The following is a 19,303-nucleotide window of genomic DNA, read 5'->3' as shown; positions in this document are numbered from 1 at the left end:
GGCGGAGGTAAAAGCCAGAGTGAAAGAAAGATGGAGAAGAGGAGAGGGAGGGAGGGAGGGAGGGAGTCATCTCAAAGCCAACTAGCCATGCCAACCTGTGCCAGCTGCAGCTAACAAGTTTTCCTCCTCTACCTCTTTCTCCTTCTTGGCCCTGTTACTCTTCGTCCTTTCCTCCGTTCCTTTCCTTGCTCCATTTCCCCCTGTGTCCATTTACCCTCCCCGGTGTCTCCGTCCTCTGTCTGTGCTGCAGTGTATAACTAACTCAGACAGGGAGAACGGCTACAACAGCTCTCTGCAGCTGCCTGATGCCACGCTCAACTTTGCCAAGAAGCACCCGCTGATGGAGGACAAAGCTCTGGCTCGCCCCCTACTGCTCACCAAGGGTGTCAACTTCACACGGCTGGCAGTGGACCGGGTTAGCTCCCTGGACCAGCGGGCGTACAACATGCTCTTCATCGGCACAGGTACAAACTACTATTATCGCAAAAAAAAAAAGGTCGTTCAGGCTGTTGTCATGAACCACACGTACATATAGTTACGAAAAGTTAAGCACTGAAATTCGGAAGCATTCCACGTTTTTTTTTGTTTTGCTGTATGCACCGCAGTGACTGCTGCTGTATAAGAGCGCTGTGGACTGTGTAGGGAGAAGGAGGGGGTGGAGGGGGTGGGTCATAAAACACAGCCAGTCAAGCCAGGGAGCAGAGTTTGCTTCCCCGGGGGGGAAATGCGTGTTCCTTGGGAGTGTTTTAGTCCAGACCCCAATCTTTTTCCTTAACTTAACTAGTTGTTTTGGAGCCTAAACTTAACTGTCGTCGCCGCATAACGCTCACTTTTTCTTGCCTAAACTTAACCGTAAGCAACATGGTGTCCCAGTGGTTAGCACTGTGGCCTCACAGCAAGGCACTGTAAATGGCTGCCCACTGCTCCTTTGAGGGATGGGTTAAATGCAGAGAATGAATTTCGCTACATGTATGTATATGTACAATAAAGTACCTTTACCTTTAATGCCCGCCAAAATGTAGGCAGCTCCCGGTGCCCTGTATCCGGCTCAAAGCCCACTATTCTCGGGAAACTCAACTACCAACTGCCTCTGATACAACAGAGTTCTGTAGCCGGTGTCACATACATTTTTGTACTATATAATAAGGACACATTAATGAGAACACACTGGGTCAGCGTAGCTGAAAAATATTAGTATTGGGATCAGCCTTAGAAAAATAAATGATTTCAGTGTTACACATTAAGATAGTTTAACTCGTTTACAGTGTTTTGCAATTTTTAACATAAATGAGCACCCTTGCATTTTCTTCAGAAAGTTTAGCCGTTTTCTAGTAGCATATCAAGTTTAGTTTGGAACACATTAGCAACAGCCTCTTACAATACAATGCAGGCCAAGAGAACACCACGCTCACCAGCTTTAAAGGTGATAATAGTTTTAAAGTGGCGGGATGAGCTGTCATAAGGACACAGATTATTAACACGTTTTCCTCAGATGGCAAGTGTAAACAGAAAATAGGCTATAAACAGTGCAAACAGACATTCAAAACGTAGCCTACTACATGTAATTACATGCATATCTTGTACATTGCCACTACTTCATTACAGCACAATGTTAAAACCACAGATGAGCTAATATTGGACAAGAATGCGCCGCGCCAAATAATTTGATGGTCGAATACTCTATAGTCTATTCTGTGAAACCTGTGTGTGTGTGTGTGTGTGTGTGTGTGTGTGTGTGTGTGTGTGTGTGTTTGTGTGTGTCAGTATTTGTTGAAGAGATGAGAGCTTACAGGCCGTGGCAGCAGACAGGTACGGTGGCACAAAACAACATGCCATCTGGCCAGACTTCAGCTGGGTTTCAATTAAGCACTTGATTTGCATGCTGAGATCCATCTTCATGCATCAAAGGAAGCGTCTACGTACGGGCGACTTAATTAATATCTCCAGTCAGTAGCCATCAGGCCCATATGCAGGTGTCCTGTTTTGGCACAGATCTGAAATCAGCCAACCATCCCACAGCTTTAATCTTGAATAACACTGACCTGACAGTGGATTCCAGGGAATGTGAATTTGAATGCAGACCATCTCATGAATGGAGAGAGACTCAGCTACTTACCATTCCGATCACTGCAGCGGCAGAGTGACTGTGGCAACTGACAGTGCGACAACAGCGGACTCAGGGCTTCTCTTGCTGGCAAGCAGGGAGGCCAACCCCAGACACACACACACACACACACACACACACACACACATGGGGTAACACGCTCACAAATTGGTATACACAAAACACACAGAGATACACACACTCACACTTCCTGAGCCAAGTGCAGTCATCCCCGCTTGTCGTGCTTCACAGCACAAACTCAACAGGGCCCTCGGCAGACGTGCGCTCATAGTGCCAATTGGGCTGTGGGCTTGATTAGCTATTAGCTGCAGCATAGCGACAGCTGATGTGAAAAAGGAGAATCGGAGCGCTTGTCGAGACTGAAGAAAAAACCAGGCTGCAGGATTGAGGGATTAGCCGACACTGGTCCTTGGCGCCGCGAGAGGCGAGTGTGATGATATGCCTGCTGCTCGCTATGCCCGTGTGTGTGTGTGTGTGTGTGTGTGTGTGTGCGTGCAATATATTGTTTTTTTTTATAGTCATCACGATATCAGCAGGCGCAATAAACACATCGCGAAAGGCTGCGACACATCATGAAAGACACTCAGAGATTTTTTTGTGTTAGCTGAAAGAAAATATCTATACTGCACTTTATATTGTAACTGTCATTCTTTTTCAGTGGTGCCTTTATATTCCATGCATTGTTAAATTTTTTCAATGAAAGAATGTTGGAAATGAGCAATTTGTTGTATTTTAGCAGAATACTGAGAGCAACAAAACTGAGTACGCTAATAGCTGATTATTTATCGCAAGTAATATTGTTATCGCGATATTCAACAATGTTATCGCCAGGGCTCAAAATTAGCACCAGCCGCCAGCCAAATGCTGGTAAAATATGCAAATGGATGGTAGATTTTCCTTCACTCACCAGCCAAAAAAGTAATGTTAAACTATTGGGTGGATGGTCAAATTTGAACATTCACTAGCCATTTGGCTCGTGGACAAAAAAGTTAATTTGGCAACCTTGGTTATCGCATATTTTCCTCATATTGTGCAGCCCTAGTGTGTACATGTATTTCCCTCAAGCTTCCAGGTGGCTACCGGGGGTTAGCTTTTCATATTATCTGTGACAGTCTCCTAATCGAGAGGGCCGCACAAGAAAGCACATGTCAGCACAGAACACTATTCCATACACACACACACACACACACACACACACACATCAAGGTCACCCCACCGGCTGTGCCAGAAACGCCTTTCATCACAGGGGGATCTAAACTTGTTCACAATGCCCTACATGAAAGCAGCGCAGGATCTTCTCTTCCTCCTCCTCCAGCATCAGCTCCCCACACACATCGTCTCCAAATGTCTACAAAAATTACCTTTACCCAAGGTCTCACTGTAAAAGGCCGGGAACAGCATCTCAGCTCTTTAAAATGTACCTTTAGATTAGTTTCTTGCTGAGCTGGACTCAGGGTTCTAGCTGGAGAAGTTGTTTTCCTTTTTCATTTTCTGTCTTTCTCAGTTGCTGAGTAGCGTGACATTTCAGGGCAGCTGGCGTTAAAGTTCTACAAATTGAAGTTGATGAAAGTTGCAGACAACTTGATGACACTGTAGCTGTGCACATTAGTCATCACGCATGTGTCCACAAGCATACCTTTTTCTTACAAGAGCACTTTCTTCTTGTCTTTAATTCCCCTTTTTTCAGCTTGTGTTTCAATATTTAATTCACTTGTTATGGCATCAAAGGAGTGTGTTTGTATAATATAATGTCGACGTTAATATTTTAATGAATGTCTGTGCAATCACAGGTGTGTGTTTGTGGATGTATGAGTACATCGTTAATATTTAAGTAAAATACTGTGCATTATTCACAGGTGTTTGTTTGCAGAGCATTGATATTTAAATTGAGTGTTATGCAGTCACAGGTGTATGGGTAAATTTATAAAATCACATATCTATTATTCAAATGAACTGGTGTGCAGTCACAGGTGTGTGTGCGAATATTTTTTAATATCATATCAAAGATATTTAAATGAGCCATCCTGCTGTCAAAGGTGTGTGTTCATTGGTTATTTTGTGTCGGGAATCAGCCGAGTCCTGAAGCTATCTTGCTTGAAAATACCTGTTTTTATGCATGCCATGAAAAATTGAAGATGAAGAAAGTCTATTCTACTGGCGGGGAACTTGAATTGAAAGTTTGACTTAACAAAAGTGATGTGAGCTGAATCCTCTCTCCCTCTCCTGTGTGCTGCAGCGGAGGGCTGGCTGCAGCGGGTGGTGATCCTGGGCTCCGAGGCCCATGTCATAGAGGAGATCCAGCTGTTCGAGGTCGCCCAGCCAGTGGACAGCCTGACCATCTCGCACTCCAAGGTACGGACTCGGTTATTTCAAGGAACTTGTATTTTCCAGGGGAACTGCAGCAGCACTAAACTTTTAGACTTGTGTTTGTCTTTGTGGCTCTGGAGGAGCTTTGTCAAGTCGGAGAAAATATCCCTCCCCTGATGATTTCACCAGGGTTAGCTTCGATGATGCACGTTTTTTAATGGAAAGGCTGGAATACAAACTGAGGGCATGGAGTTTGAAAATGTGGGCGTTTACACCACAGGGGTCTCACGAAAAGATGCATCTAATGTTTTTGAAGCTCGACCCAAACTAGTAACAAACGTCAGGATTCAAGATTCAAGATTAGTTTATTTGTCGGGAGGGAGATTTGTCTTGGACAAAAGGCTGCCAAATAAAAATACAAATACAAAAGACACAAGGCATAAGTACATACAATACAGTGTGCAACACAAGTGCAAACAATATATTGAGTGCAAATGCATTCCACCCCTCTTCGTGCCTTATGGCCTGAGATTAGGAGATTTACTGATATGGGGATGAATGAGTTTTAATACCTGTTGAGGTATCTTTTATGTTTATGAAATCTCAAAGGCGGGGTGATAATCTAGCCATCAGGGCTGCCCTGTGGTTTAGCAGTTAAGATGTCGACCATGAACTGCATCTTACATCCCTGGTCCAAACTGAACTGGGGAACCTTTGATGCCCATCTCTCTCCCTTATTTCATCTCTCTCTACTATCGCTATCTGATTAAGGCATAAAATAAATTAAAAGATGACAGTGGCAGAGAGAGGCAAGACGTGATAATCATTTGAATATGGGGAGGGCATTCACAGTGTTGCAGTTGGTTTTACACATTCAATTTGACAGAAATAGTTGTGTAAAATATGCTAAGCTTGAGAGAGAAGTTCAAATCCTGCTTACTTTCTTACCTCCACACAGCAGACTAATCACAGCTTAAAGTGGCTATATGTAACTTTCAGTTTGTGTTGATCCTAGCGGCCGCTTAGGACAAAAGCGGTTGTGTTTTTACCACACCTGCTGTCGTAAAGCTCTTTTCTTTACGGTGCTGTATTACCCACTGTAGATTACTGAGTTAGCGTTATAGGGAGGTCATATAGCCACGATGAATGTTTTACTCAGATAGAAAATCATTCATTTACAATAAGAGAATAAGTTACAGATGCATCGTTGCGTTTCAGGAGTTGGATACGGTAACTTAGCCTACTCTGGAGGTATCGTGAGCTAAACCGGGAATCACTCACTGTGTCACGAGCCAAAGCAATAAGAGACAACGTAGTAATAACTTAGATTTATATAGCGCATTTCATGAAACCCAAGGACGCTTCACACAAGTACAGGGGGACAAGAGAAAAGAAAATAGTAAGCCAACACAAACACGGAGTAAAACGAATAAAACATCTGCGCTAAATGGAAGGGGGTGTAATTTAATGTCGTCTACTGACGTTAGAGGATGGATACCCGACCCGAGCCCGACGGGACCCGACGGGCCAGGCCAGGTTCGGACAGATATTTAGAAATAATGTTCAGGTTCGGGTCGGGCTCGGTCACATCAGCACGATAAGGCATTGAACATTTTAAATTTAAAACAGCTTATTATGTAGGTAGTCAATGATGCAATGGTTCATTTTTGTGATTAAAATAAATTTATAAAATATTATAAAATATTACCCTAACATCCGTCTTCCTGTGTGCGGAAATTTGTTTATGTAGCTGTGACAACGAAACACGTGCATGTTAGGCTACATGTACATGTGTCAAAAAACATGAGATTTTAACTGTGTCGGGCTCGGGTCGGGCTCGTTTACTGCTCTGTCGGACGCGGGCCAGGCTCAGACAGAAAAATGCGGCCCGATCCGGACTCTAACTGACATACAACCACATTGCGCATTGTAAAGTTATTTTATGAATGAAATAGACATATTACATACCTGAGGGCCAGTTCAGAGTTGGTTTTGAATCATTTACAATTGTCTCCATCAGCTGAAAGCCCGTTATCTGTCACTTTCCCTTTTAGCTTTTAGTTGTTCTTCGTTTAATTCTATTCTTTTCTGCGATGACCCTGCCCCAGTATCAGCCATATCTACTGCAGATAACTTCTAAAATAACATAAAAATACAAGTAGGCCTATATAAAGAAATCTCCTGCTACCTTTTACCTGGCTCAAAAGGCTGGATACTAACACAGGATTTTCCGGTGTTACAAAGAAATCTGTGACCCGTCAGAATGTGTTACTGGAGCGCCGTCTACCTGCCGCAAATCATTCTGTGACAACAATGAAAACAATATAAAAACAATATAAAAATTGCGTTCTTTTCACTGTTAGTCACGTTTGCTGTTACAGGTCATTTAAGACTATTGTGTGAAAAAAGACAACATTTCAAACATTAAAAAAGTTACATATAGTCACTTTAAAGTGGCCACGATTGGCGCAGTAGGTTTCGGAAAGCTAAAGAAATTGTCGGATGCAGCCCTTGAATTCTGATGTCAGAAAATTTTGGGGTGAAGGGGTTTCAAATCACTGACCCTTTTAACATACATCACTTCCATTTAGTTTAGTAAACGCAATGTAATATTAAATATCACACATATATTAAAATACAAGTCTTGTGTTGGCATTTCAGTTGAGTCATCTCTGGATACATTTTTGTTAAGAACATGTTAACAGACCAGATGCAATATAACAAACAGAGGCAAAAGGGATTCTTCTTTCTTTTCTTTTTTTTAATCATTAGAGCTTCCAGCTGCTCCCACTCAGTATAGATAAGCACCGCCATTGACTCCTAGATGTATTGTTTTCTGTCTTTTTGAGAAATAAGACATCTTAATGGTCTCTCAGGGGGAAAAGTTACTCAAAGTGTCTTTGTTGTTTGGGCACACCTAGCATGGTTCTGTTCTTCCTCTGATCATAGCCCTCGAAAAGTATAGTTTTGGGGCTCCATTAGCTTTTCATGGGTTTTTCGATAACAGTACGACTTTGTCTTCTGCTGATCTCTTAATACCCTTTTTGCCAGCAGACACGTACAATCATAGATCCACTGACAACAGCGAGGCAGTCAGCAGATGTTTTTTTTATCAACACTGCCCTTTTTCAGATCAATTGTCGCTTCATGAATCCAAAACCCTCTACACAAATAACAGTAATTACAATCCTTCACTTCTGCGGGGGAATTGAACCTCTGCCACTGTTGTTTTCTCAACATCCCTGTCCTGTCACCTGAGCCTGTGTGTCGACACCGGCCTTGTCCCCGTGGCTCTACAGCGCCACGTTCGCCGATCGATGCCGTTTTGACGGGGCGTCCCCTGCCCTGAAGCCCACTGTTTATCTCATTAATGCTGGCTTAGCCGCGAACAGACATTTTATAACAGCTTCTTTTTTTTCTCCAAAAAAAAAAGAGCGCAATCCAGATTGGATTGGAAGAGGGTCAGGGCGGTGAATGTTATTGTAATCGAGAGTGATTATCCCATTATCTCCTATAACCCCCTGACAGAGACACTCTACCTCTCCCTCTCTCTCTCTCTCTCTGTTTATCTTTCTCGTGTTTTTCTTCTCCCTCTCTGGTTTGTGTCTCTCTGTGATGGCTGGATCTGTTCTTTGTCTTCCTCTCTCCTCCTCCTCCTTCTTCTTCTCCTTCTCTCCGTAGAAGTACTTGTACATCGGCTCTCGTTCGGAGGTTCTCCAGCTGCCCCTGGCCAACTGCAGCCGCTATCAGTCTCAGCCAGACTGTCTGCTCGCCCGCGACCCCTACTGCGCCTGGGACAGCGAGGGGCGGGCCTGCGTTCGCATCGACCTGCACCGCGGGTGAGACCAGTACCTATGCTAAGCACCCACTTATTCATACTTTGAACCAGAGATCTTCAACGGGGTCCTCAGATTTACTGCGGGGGGGGCACCAAATTATGATTATTTAATTTTTTTATTAAAATGTCTTGAATCAAACATATTATTAGCAGATATGAATCAGAAGAAAAGACCCTTGATGATATAATTACTGGCCTATAGGTAAAGTAGTCTAAGGTAGCCTTCCACAGATCATGTTAATCTCAAAGGACTCATTGTTCCAGATGTATGTTTAACATTAAAACAGGATTTATAAAACCATGCCAATCTGTTATTTTACAGATTGCACGTACACGTGCAATTGAATGCATTTCATTTGTTATGTTCTTGTCACCATTGTCACTGATACAGAATGCATTTCATTTGTTCGTTCTGTGGAATGGGGGTGAATATGTTTTTATGTTAAATAAGTTAATTTGCTCTCACTCACACACACACACACATACACACACACACACACACACACACACACCCATATGAATGTGCACGTACAGACATGCACACACAAACGCACACGTGTGCATGCACAAACACACACAATATGCACATACACTCCCCATATATATTCACACATATTTTATTGTTGCAGCCATTTATTTAAAATAAAACTGTTGTTGTGGCATATCACTTGGAGTACCCTTAGTTTTTGTGCATTTTGTCTACCTGTTATAAATACAAGGTGGTAGGTTGTAACAAAGGACCTGTGATATAGTTGAAGAAATTTAAATTGTTTCCATTTGTAGTAGACAAATGTGGGTACTTTGCTTCAAAGTTTCAGACATGTAGCGGATTAATCTTCCTCTCTGCTTTCTTCCCTTTCCCCTCCAGGTCCACCTCGTCCCTGTCACAGGACCTCATGCTGGAAAGGTTCAGCCGGGGGAAAGCCAAGTTTGATAAGCCCGTCTCCATCCCCAGCCCTGGTGAGTACGGAGCTACACCTCAGTTGTGGCCCCTTGTGGGAATGGACTGTCAGTGCGGGAGCAAGTCAGTAGCAGGGAAAGGGAAAGGACTTGGACAAGGGAATACATTTGGAGTGAGCTGAATAAATTGAATTAAGCAGAAGAGAGTTGGCAGCTGTAGAATATAAATTGGAATTATTATGGATGACACTTAACCACCTCTCCTTTCTGCTCTTCCCTCCACCTCCTCTTCCAACTCTCCTCCTTTTCCTCTTGCAGAGCACTCCCGTCTGAGGAACGTGACAGTGGTGGTGGGGTCCGACATGGTGCTGCCTTGCCAGCTGGTCTCCAACCTGGCTCAGCCTTGCTGGGTTCTCAACGAACGTGAGCTCCAGCTGGGTGACCCCGAAGCAGGAGGGCCACGCTTCGACCGCACCCTCAAAGCCCTCGTCGTCCCCGAAGCGGGCCAGATGCAAGCGGGCCGCTACATCTGCTACTCTGAGGAGCAGGGGGTGAAGTTTCAGACAGAGCGCTACCAGGTAGCCGTGGTAGCCAGCGCTCCGGTCTTCATGGAGGCCCGGGCTCCAGACAGCAGCATGGGGCTCTTCTGGGTGCTGGTCATCACCCTGGGAGCGGCGTGCCTGCTGCTCCTTGTGGCGGCTCTTTACCTGCGCAGGAGGCTGAAGCTGGCCCTGGGAAAGGGAGCCGACATGAAACCTCTGGAGAGCACCCTGGTCTACCCCATCACCCTGCCCAAGGAGCCGCCCACATTTGTGCCCAGCAAGATGCCCAGCGACGAGGACCGCTTCTGGGAGACGGGCGCCAACTACTACTACTCGGACGGCTCGCTGAAGATCGTTCCCGGCCACGCCCTGGGGCCCAGCAGCGTCAGCAGCACGGCGTCGCCCAGCGCCATTCCCGGCCAGCCCATCCACTCCCCCAGCCGTCTCAGCCTCACCAACATCCGAGGCTCCGGTAGCAACGGCTACATCCGCCTCAACCTGAGCACAGCAGGGGAGGAGAGGGCTAGCGGGGCTGGCGCTGGGGGCGGCGGGCTGGGAGGCCTGGGCGTGGGCGGGAACGACTACTCCAGCCCCTTCAAGGAAGAGCTGAGACGCACGCTGCAGCAGAGAAGCGTGCTGCCCGACGCCAACCCCGAGGAGTCGTCGGTCTAGGCCTGTCCTCGTCCGTCTCCATTCCCCGAGTTGGAAAAACAAAACAACCGACCTACCTCCCTCCTTTTGAGGATGCCTGCTCTCTCTCTCTCTTTCGGTGACACGCTGTCAATTCCCCCATACTCTCTCTCGCTCTGCCAATGCCTGTTTGGCTCACTGTTGACATTTATAGCACACAGCATGTTAAATATACACACTCATACACTGTGTTCGCCAGCAGTCGTGGCTTTTTCTGCTTCTACTGTGCAATCGCCAATCATGTAAATTGTGTATTTAAAAAAGGCTGAACGCAGGGGAGAACACCTCAAGCATGGAAATCAAACAAATGGCGTTACATATTTTCTGAAGGGCAGATTACTTTTACGTTGAGTGGACCAAGAGGCTTTTAACCCCCTGTGCTGAAACCAGTTGACGAACGGCAAGCGCAATGGACTGGAAATGTTGAACTGAACTGCTGTCCTTCTGTTCCTTTGGGACTTTTTTTCAGCTTATTGCACTTAAAAACTGGAAGCGCGTCTTCCCTTTTTTGTATTTGTGAGCCAAGAGTGTGAGAGCGGTATAAAGAGACTAATTAATCGCGAAGCAAGACGACAATCATGTCCCCGTAGCAGGAGCTCTGCGAGGGACAGAGAGGAGGGGAGAGAGAGCGAGAGACAAAGAGAGAGGAAATTAAATGGAAAAATGAAGTGATTTGGAGTAAAAGACACAAGGGGCTTTGTGAATGAAGGACAATCTCTCAAGACTTTCTCTGCTCAATTTGTATATTTTTTTTTTCACATGGTATTTTCCCCCGGAGGACGTCCTTGATCCCTTCTACTTTCATTTGTTGTGATGGTTGGTTTGAATTAAGACATTTCTTGTTGTTCTTTTTCTACGTCTTACCGACTGCAGCAGTGTTCAAAGCGGTTATCAAGTGACTAATGGCTCCCCACCGTGAATGACAATGCGAGAGCAAGCGCTTGCATCCAAACGCACCTTCGAGTCCAATATACTACAAGTGCACTCCACGCGACATTTATTAGCGTCTAAGTGTGTGACAGATATGTGTTTTGGCTGAGCCCTTTTGGATGTTTGTTCATCTCTGCAGAAAGAAAAGGTCATTTGCATTGAGCTCTTAGCAGCCGATCAATAACTGCACACTTAATTCCAAATTGAAGCTGACATTAAGACATTAGGCATGGAGAATGTAGTTGAACCCTCACTGTTGCGACCGCTGTGGATGTCTCAATAAGTGCTTTATATCGTATGTGTATGGTGAGGGTGGGAACTTGCACTGCCAAGAAGGAAACTACCCCTCCCACACACTCACACCCCCAGAAACCCCTCCCTCTTTACCGATGCCCAGAGACTGACCCAGGGCATACTGTGGACTTATACAGAGGAAGCGCACTGTAAAACACACCAACACAAAAAGAACACACACTCACACACATTGTTATTGGAAGAATGGACCGACAGACAGATTTCTGCCGTGCTGACAAACTGATGGCTCCAGGCGGAAAGCAGCTGTAAAGCAGTGAAAGGTATTGTTCCTTTTCATTTAATTCATGCAAACAGATTTAAGCAAAGTCCTAACCTTTAACGATTTCCAATTTAGCTTTTTGGCTGCTCAGCTTAGTGTTAATAATTATTCCGTTTATTTATCAGGCTGTCCCTTTGCTCAGCTTATTACTAAAAGAAATAATCAACATTTTGGGAAATACGCTTATTTGCATTCTTGCTGAAAGTTAGATTAGAAGATGAATACCTCTTTCATATCTGTCTGTTAAATACGTAGCTACAACCATGAGATAATTAGTTAAAACAGCATCAAAACCGAAAGCAGGGGGAAACAGCAAGTCTGGCTGTTTACAAAGGTAAAAAAATAAACAAAATAATAATCTCACTAAATAACTAACTAACTGACGGGTAAACACAAAGTTGTGAACCCCACAAAGTCACAGCTCCTGGCCAAGAAACCGTTGTTGTTTTACACTTTTTTGTACGGATTAAAGTAATCATCTTGAAGATTTTCATTTAAACAAATGTCTGTTAAGTCAGTTCCTTAAAGTTATCATATTATGCTTATTTTCAGGTTCATAATTGTATTTAGAGGTTGTACCATAATAGGTTTACATGGTTTAATTTTCAAAAAACACCATATTTTTGTTGTACTACACATTGCTGCAGCTCCTCTTTTCACCCTGTGTGTTGAGCTCTCTGTTTTAGCTACAGAGTGAGACATCTCACTTCTGTTCCATCTTTGTTGGGAGTCGCACATGCTCAGTAGCTAGGTAAGGACTACTAGCCAGTCAGAAGCAGAGTATGAGGGCGTGCCCTGACAGTAGCTAGGTAAGGACTACTAGCCAGTCAGAAGCAGAGTATGAGAGCATGCCCTGACAGTAGCTAGGTAAGGACTACTAGCCAGTCAGAAGCAGAGTATGAGGGCGTGCCATGCTAGCAGCTAGGCGAGCATTATAACGTGTGTTCCAAAGTGACCACGTTTGTCTCTGAAGTAAAGGCTGGACTACAATAGAGCTGTTTGGAGCAGTTTGTGAACAGTGTTTTCTGTTGGAGATGGTAAGTCCCTTTGGGGTGGACTTTGGGCTTTTTCACTTTGTAAACCTATAACATGCACAAAAAAAGATATATAACACAATAAAGGAAAGGGAAAAAGCCAAAAAGCAGAATATGAGCACTTTAAGAAGATTCAGGGTACCTTGATGAATTGCACAGAAGCATTCAATGCACACTTAATTAAGGAGAAATTAGGATCACACAATACAGTGTGGGTGTCATCCCAACTTCTGAAGTTCCTGTCTTCTTGAAGGTGTATTTAAACTCATGCTGCAGGCAAGTTTAGCTGAGCCTTCAATGTAAACAAAGATATTGCGGGCGCAGGAATCATAGATGCTTAACCTAAATTCATTGAGCCTATCACTCTCTCTAGGAAGTATGCTAGAGTGTCAGGCCCCTTTACCCTGTTTCCACCGACTTCCAAAAGGAGACAGTCCTGAATCAAACATTCCCTTATCATGCAGCTGCCTAGATTCTCTGTATCTGTAGAGACACAAGCATATTCATACATGAAGAGGTTTGGTTATTAGAGACTGACCTGTGACCTATGAATGGCCTGATGTTGTCTAAGTTTTCCCTTTATCTCATCATACCACAACATTGTGTTTCAGGAAACTCCACCCCACTGTCTATCGCCAAATGAGGTAACCCAATGGTGATTGAGCCTATGGCCCACTGATATAAGCCCTTACATTTGCAGTATTACAAACTGGGTGTCTGTGGCGACATTCCCAGGAGAAATTACAAGCACAGTTAGGCTACGTTCACATCGCAAGTCTTGATGCTTAATTCTGATTTTTTGCTCAGATCTGATTTTTTGTTGGGCTGTTCACATTACCTTTTAAAATGTGGCCTATATCAGATTCCAGTGTGAACTGTTTGCGGTTTCGAACTGACCCGCATGCGCAAAAGAACAATAACAATGACATCAGACGCAGCACGCTGTTCCTCTAAAGTTAGGGAGGTTATGGAGGAAGTAAGCATTTTCACTTTTATTTCAAAATGTTTGTGTAATGGCAGCCGTAACATTAATGAGCAGGTGCTGAGGAGTGACCGACCTGGTCACTTGACCCCAAAAAAAATCAGATTTGGGCCACTTTTACCTGCAGTCTGAACGTAGCCATGTGACACGTTTTCCATCCATCCACCTTTTCCAAAGAGGGTAGGCAGGGCTAGCGCAACAGACTCGCTTTTAAATCAACTCACTTGTGTGTGAAGCGGTGTACTGTTTATCGCAGCAGGTACTCCCAAAGAGAACAAAATAGATCTTCGAGACTGTAACTTTAAACAAAGGAGCTGTAACATGTTAATTAGTGAGCTTTGGAGATGCTGGCAGGTTGTTTTTCTTCCCGCCAGGCTAGCCGTTCCCCTCTGTTGTGTCAGTCTTTGTGCTACGCTAAGCTAACCATCTCCTGGCTCCCGCTCCAAAATTAAGCAGACAGGCATACGAGTGGTATCAATCTACTCATCCAACGCTCTCCAAGAGTGCAAATAGCCTACATGTATTTCCCAAAATGTCAAACCTCATTTAAATGAAGAAATACAAATTGTTTGATCGGTTGATCACTGCCTCTGTTGCTTCAAGGTAACACCACTTGTGCAGAGACTAGCATTATCCACGGTAAAAGATTTTGTCATTATCATATAAAGTGGTATTATAACAGTAAATTGCCTAAACAAAATTAAATGCCATAAGCATGTATTAAGCTCAATGCTTTTATTAAGCTCAAAGCAGTATCCTAATGCCAACGTCAGCATTTAGCTCAAAGCACTGCTGTGCCTACAGTACAAGTACAGCCTCACAGAGCTGCTAGCATGGCTGTACACTCCTAGTCTTGTTACATTATATGTTCTGCACCATTTGACCAGTCTCCTTCTCACCGAAAGCTGTCCTTGTGCACACTTTTATTAAAGTCTCGAGGGGACAGGTGCATCAGAAAAAGTTACTTTTATGGCAAAAGATAAGAAAAGGACCCGAACTGCCCGAAGCCAGTATCTTGCGACTAGAAGACTTCATAAATGAAAAAATGTTTCAATCTGACAAGGATCAAAATGAGTTGACCTTAGGAAGACCTACGGACTGAAATGTCTGTTTAATAACACTTGCGAGATTCAGACAGTATGCAGACCTTTTCATACCAATCTCTTGCTCAAAACTGACAGATAACTAACTATTATTACAGTTTCTGCAAAATCTCATACAGCCTTGGGTATTATTTTCTAGTCACCTTCAACGACTCAGTCTGGTATAATAAAGTGTTAGCATGGAGTATCATGGACTGAATTTTATAATTCCCCAACAGGCCAATCAGTCCAGAATGTGATGTGTTCCATGGCGATGTAATGATTTCCTAAAAAAGAAATAGAACCTACTTTCTGATCTTTGAAATACAGCGAACACCACATGACGTTTGCTGTTACTAACTTGACATTGTTTGTCCTCTCTCTGTGCTTTGTCCATCAGGGGTGGTTTTTTGGGACGTGTCTGTCGGGAGCAGAGGAGCACAGCAAGAAGGAAGAGGAGGACAAAAATACTTTGTTTTGCCCCCACTGTGTACAGCGTGCTGAGAGAGATGTACTGTAGAATATCAAAATGATCCCAAGGTTGAAGAGGTACTCAGCCATCAGCACTCCATCATAGTGTTGCATGATCCTCTGCAAGTGGTCCGTACATCTTCGATATGATCATCCTCGTACAAGTGCATCATTTTGATCAGCCATTTTTGGACTTTTACAGACCCTCATATTGTGGAACAATATTACTTTCTTTGAGAAAAAAAACAAACAAAAAAACAAAATATGTCTGATTTTATGGTTCAAGGGTTGTACAGGACTTCATGGCTGCATTTCAACACGTTTACTTTTTCTGTGCCTCTTCACCTTTTGGATAAGCCAAAGTAGACTGCAGTTGGTTTTTTGTTCTTGTTGATATACTTCAATTCATTTTATTTGATTCCAGATTGATATTTAAGTCTCAGCAGTCCGTCCACTTTGCTACTCTGAGCTGATGTCTGCAACATTTCTGCATATTTTATCTGCAGCTAAATTTTCCCTCAAGCAAAACAAAATGGACTTCCTGTTTGCTTCCTGTTTATACGTCAGTAGTAATCTGCTGGGCCCAAATCTTTATCCCCTCACTTTATGACAGGCAGAGCAATGTACCAAAACGTTAACCTTTATTTAATTTGTCAGCCCCTGAAAACCAAATATGTATCTGTCGATTTGAAGCAGATCAGTGATAGAATATGCCCACTTTGTATTATTACACCCCCTGAAGCAGACAGCTAAATCATATTAGCCTTTTACACTAGTACTTGGTTATGTCTTAATATATTTCAATTTTACAATTAGGCTTTTTTTATTTAATACAACATGTTGCAAAAAACAAAAAAGATAAAGGAATACAGGTCTAAAGCGTGACAAAAATGCATGTGTAATGTACTTTATGTGCATTCTTCAGTTCTTACGCTCAAAATATTTTCTCTCACACAAGGCTTTAAGTTCTGCTGTTTTCTCGCATTATTATTTGTATTATTCTATTCATTTTGCCCCATTTTGCCTGTCTGTTATTGATCTTTTATGTTTGTTTTTAAACTATGTTAAGTAACTTATTTCACTTGTAAAAAAACTGTTGATATTTATTATCATTGTACATATGTCCTTATTTTTTATATGTGTATGCATACACAAATAAAAATAGAGATATACTCGAGGTGTGTGATTTTGTTTGCGAAAGCGGAAGTCCACTAATTTTACACATAAAGGTCAGTTTACTAGTCATAGGAAGTGCTCAGCCTATGGAGAAGCTTTATGATGTCTGAGAAAATAACCCTGCTGATGTCATAGTGATGTCATCAGAGTTATCTCGGCCTGGCCTTGGAGGCTGTAAGTTTACACCAGAAGGCTTCCATTACAAAGTGAGGGCATAGAGTGGGTGATTGGTCTAACAAAGATACGCTATTGGGTTGCATTATGGGTAATGTAGGATGCAGTGTTTCAGTTTCAGTGTTCAGTCGTATAAAGGTGAGGATATCTCTGCCTCTGCTGCTTTCATTTTGGCCATTCATTTTTAAATCTGTCTCTTAGGAGTCCCCAAATTCTATGGAAGAGCATCACTGAAGTACTCCTTAACACATATTTAGGAAGTGACATTAGGGGCGATTTAAGCTCTACCGATTCAAAATCGATTCATAGAATTCCACAAATTGATTCGTATTTGTTTTAAATTAAATTTTTTATTTTTTTTATTTTATTTTTTATTTTTTTTTAAATTGTATGTCAACTGCAATCATATGGGAAAAAGTAACTACATTTACATACTGTGAATTGCTTTTTTAATCGAGAATCGTTTTTGAATCGAAAATCGATATCGAATCGAATCGTGACATTTTCTGAATCGCGCACCCCTAAGCGACATGTAGATAAATATTGGACTTGTGTTTATATATTTGAAGTGATTTGAACCAATGATTCCTTCTGTACTTACTTACCTCAAGGGTTACTTATGCAGTTATGTTTTGGGAGCTAAAATATCAATATCCACATATTTGTGTTTAGGAGGAAAATAAACACAAGTAGGATTACAAACTGGTGTGAGGCTGATCTTTATTACATAATATCTAATGAACTACCAGCTACGATAGGCTGACTCCATTAATTACATTCAAATGTATTTGTCATATGATACAAAAGCAATTCAGAGGGCTTTACATAATGACAAAATAAAACAGCAAAAAATGTGCAAATCAACAGAGACTCAGATTCTGTCTGACACATCATCATACAGCTGGAGACAGACAGAGGCCACCAGAACAAGCTTCACCTCCATTTTCTTGGTTAGACCCAGAGGCTACATCCACTTCTTGTATACAGTGTTTGGCACAAGTGGTGTCGGTGAAGAGGTAGCCTATCTGAGCTAATTACCCCTACAATGATGATGATGACAATGTTAAGTCAGTTATTCAGTAGAATGGTTTGAAATATATTTCCTTTGACAAAATCAAGGCCTTGGAGCATATTCAAAAATACACACCTTAAAACAAGTTCTCAAAAGCCTGTATAAACATCATAAACCAAAACCCCACATTTTAGGACTATAGGGGATGATTAGAATAGCTAATATACTAAAGGTGGATTCTAACAAAACTTTGTATTTATGTTTCTTGGTTTCCAAAACTCCATGTATTATTGTGTTGGTCATTATTTTTTCTCAAAATAAGACTCTCAGTCTATCAAATTATGAACATTTCCTTTTGGACAGGAACTCATATACACACAGGCTTATTTCACCTCTGAACGTCTAGAGTTGTTTTCATTTCCCCAGCCTGTGCTGCACAAGAACAACAACAGTCAAGCTTCCATCGACTTGCACAGCCGAGCCTGGTGTCAACAGAAGAAGCCACATGCTTCGTGCGGTCGACAGTCCCAGCTGTGGAAAAAGGCTCACAGATGCATCTGATCTCAGTGTACTCAGCTGCGCCACAGACTCCCTCACAAAAGAAGAATCTCTGTATGTGTTTGTGACTGGTGTGTGTGTGTGTGTGTGTGTGTGGGTAGGCTTTACTGAGCTTTTCAAGACTAGACTACAGTTCACCCACCTGTTTGGGCTTATTGCTTTTTGAGTATGCTGTAAGCTATGTCAAACTATTGTAAACCACATGCTACACTAACCATTAAAAACAATAAGCAAAGCAATTGAAAAGACACAAACTTCTATGTTCCACTGCTCTTGATTCCCAAAACACACATCTCTATTATATGTGTTCAATTGAATAAGTACAAGACAGTGTGTTACCCTATTCTGTGTAACCTTCAACAAGAAAATGCTGATAGCTACCTGTCTGGCTGACAGATTGGGGGAGTTTTCACTTTGAGCATCAGGTCAGGTATGAACCAACAGACTGAGAGAAGGATGCAGTCAGGCTCCAGCTGTTTAATTTCCCGACAGCCAACAGCAGATGGGGCCCTACAGTCAAGGGAGCAAGTTACAGTCCAGCTGGATTAGGCCTACTTGAAGTTATTATTACTTTTTACCTCAAAACATGAAAATTATTCATTTTGCATGCTTTTTTCCTAACCTGCATCTAGGCTAACGGATCAGTGTTTGCTCAGTTTCAATTGAAATGAATGTGGAACTTTATAATGCATTAATAAATCAGTCAAGCCTGTTGTTATTTTTATTTTTTTTTACATATCAAGCCTCACTCCTTTTTTTCTCTAATCTTATAGTCATGTTGATTACAAGAACATAGCATAGTATATGCTAAAGTATTTATTATTATATTATATATATTATCTATATAATATCTATCTATCTATCTATCTATCTATGCTGCTTTGCCTTTCGGATGTCACGTGGTATCT

At 42.6% G+C, this 19,303-nt stretch overlaps 1 protein-coding gene and 1 long non-coding RNA gene across 3 annotated transcripts in view; one reads left to right on the top strand and one right to left on the bottom strand.

The window, feature by feature from the left end:
• The window catches only part of sema4c (sema domain, immunoglobulin domain (Ig), transmembrane domain (TM) and short cytoplasmic domain, (semaphorin) 4C), a 114,145-nt gene extending 103,107 nt beyond the window's left edge, over positions 1 to 11,038 (top strand). For both annotated transcript variants that reach the window (XM_031300580.2, XM_031300579.2), the window contains 5 exons: positions 251 to 464; positions 4,362 to 4,477; positions 8,114 to 8,271; positions 9,139 to 9,230; positions 9,489 to 11,038. In XM_031300580.2, the coding sequence (XP_031156440.1) occupies positions 251 to 464; positions 4,362 to 4,477; positions 8,114 to 8,271; positions 9,139 to 9,230; positions 9,489 to 10,384 (1,476 nt within the window). In that variant the 3' untranslated portion in view covers positions 10,385 to 11,038. The remainder of the gene's footprint in view (positions 1 to 250; positions 465 to 4,361; positions 4,478 to 8,113; positions 8,272 to 9,138; positions 9,231 to 9,488) is intronic.
• Positions 1 to 19,303, bottom strand: part of LOC118493852 — a 210,705-nt gene that overhangs the window by 122,300 nt on the left and 69,102 nt on the right. The window lies entirely within an intron of this gene.

Source organism: Sander lucioperca, chromosome 2 (genome assembly GCF_008315115.2).
Source record: "Sander lucioperca isolate FBNREF2018 chromosome 2, SLUC_FBN_1.2, whole genome shotgun sequence".
NCBI classification, from domain to species: Eukaryota; Metazoa; Chordata; class Actinopteri; order Perciformes; family Percidae; genus Sander; species Sander lucioperca.
The sequence above is the reverse complement of the archived record's forward strand: the minus strand, read 5'-3'. Positions and strand labels throughout refer to the sequence as shown.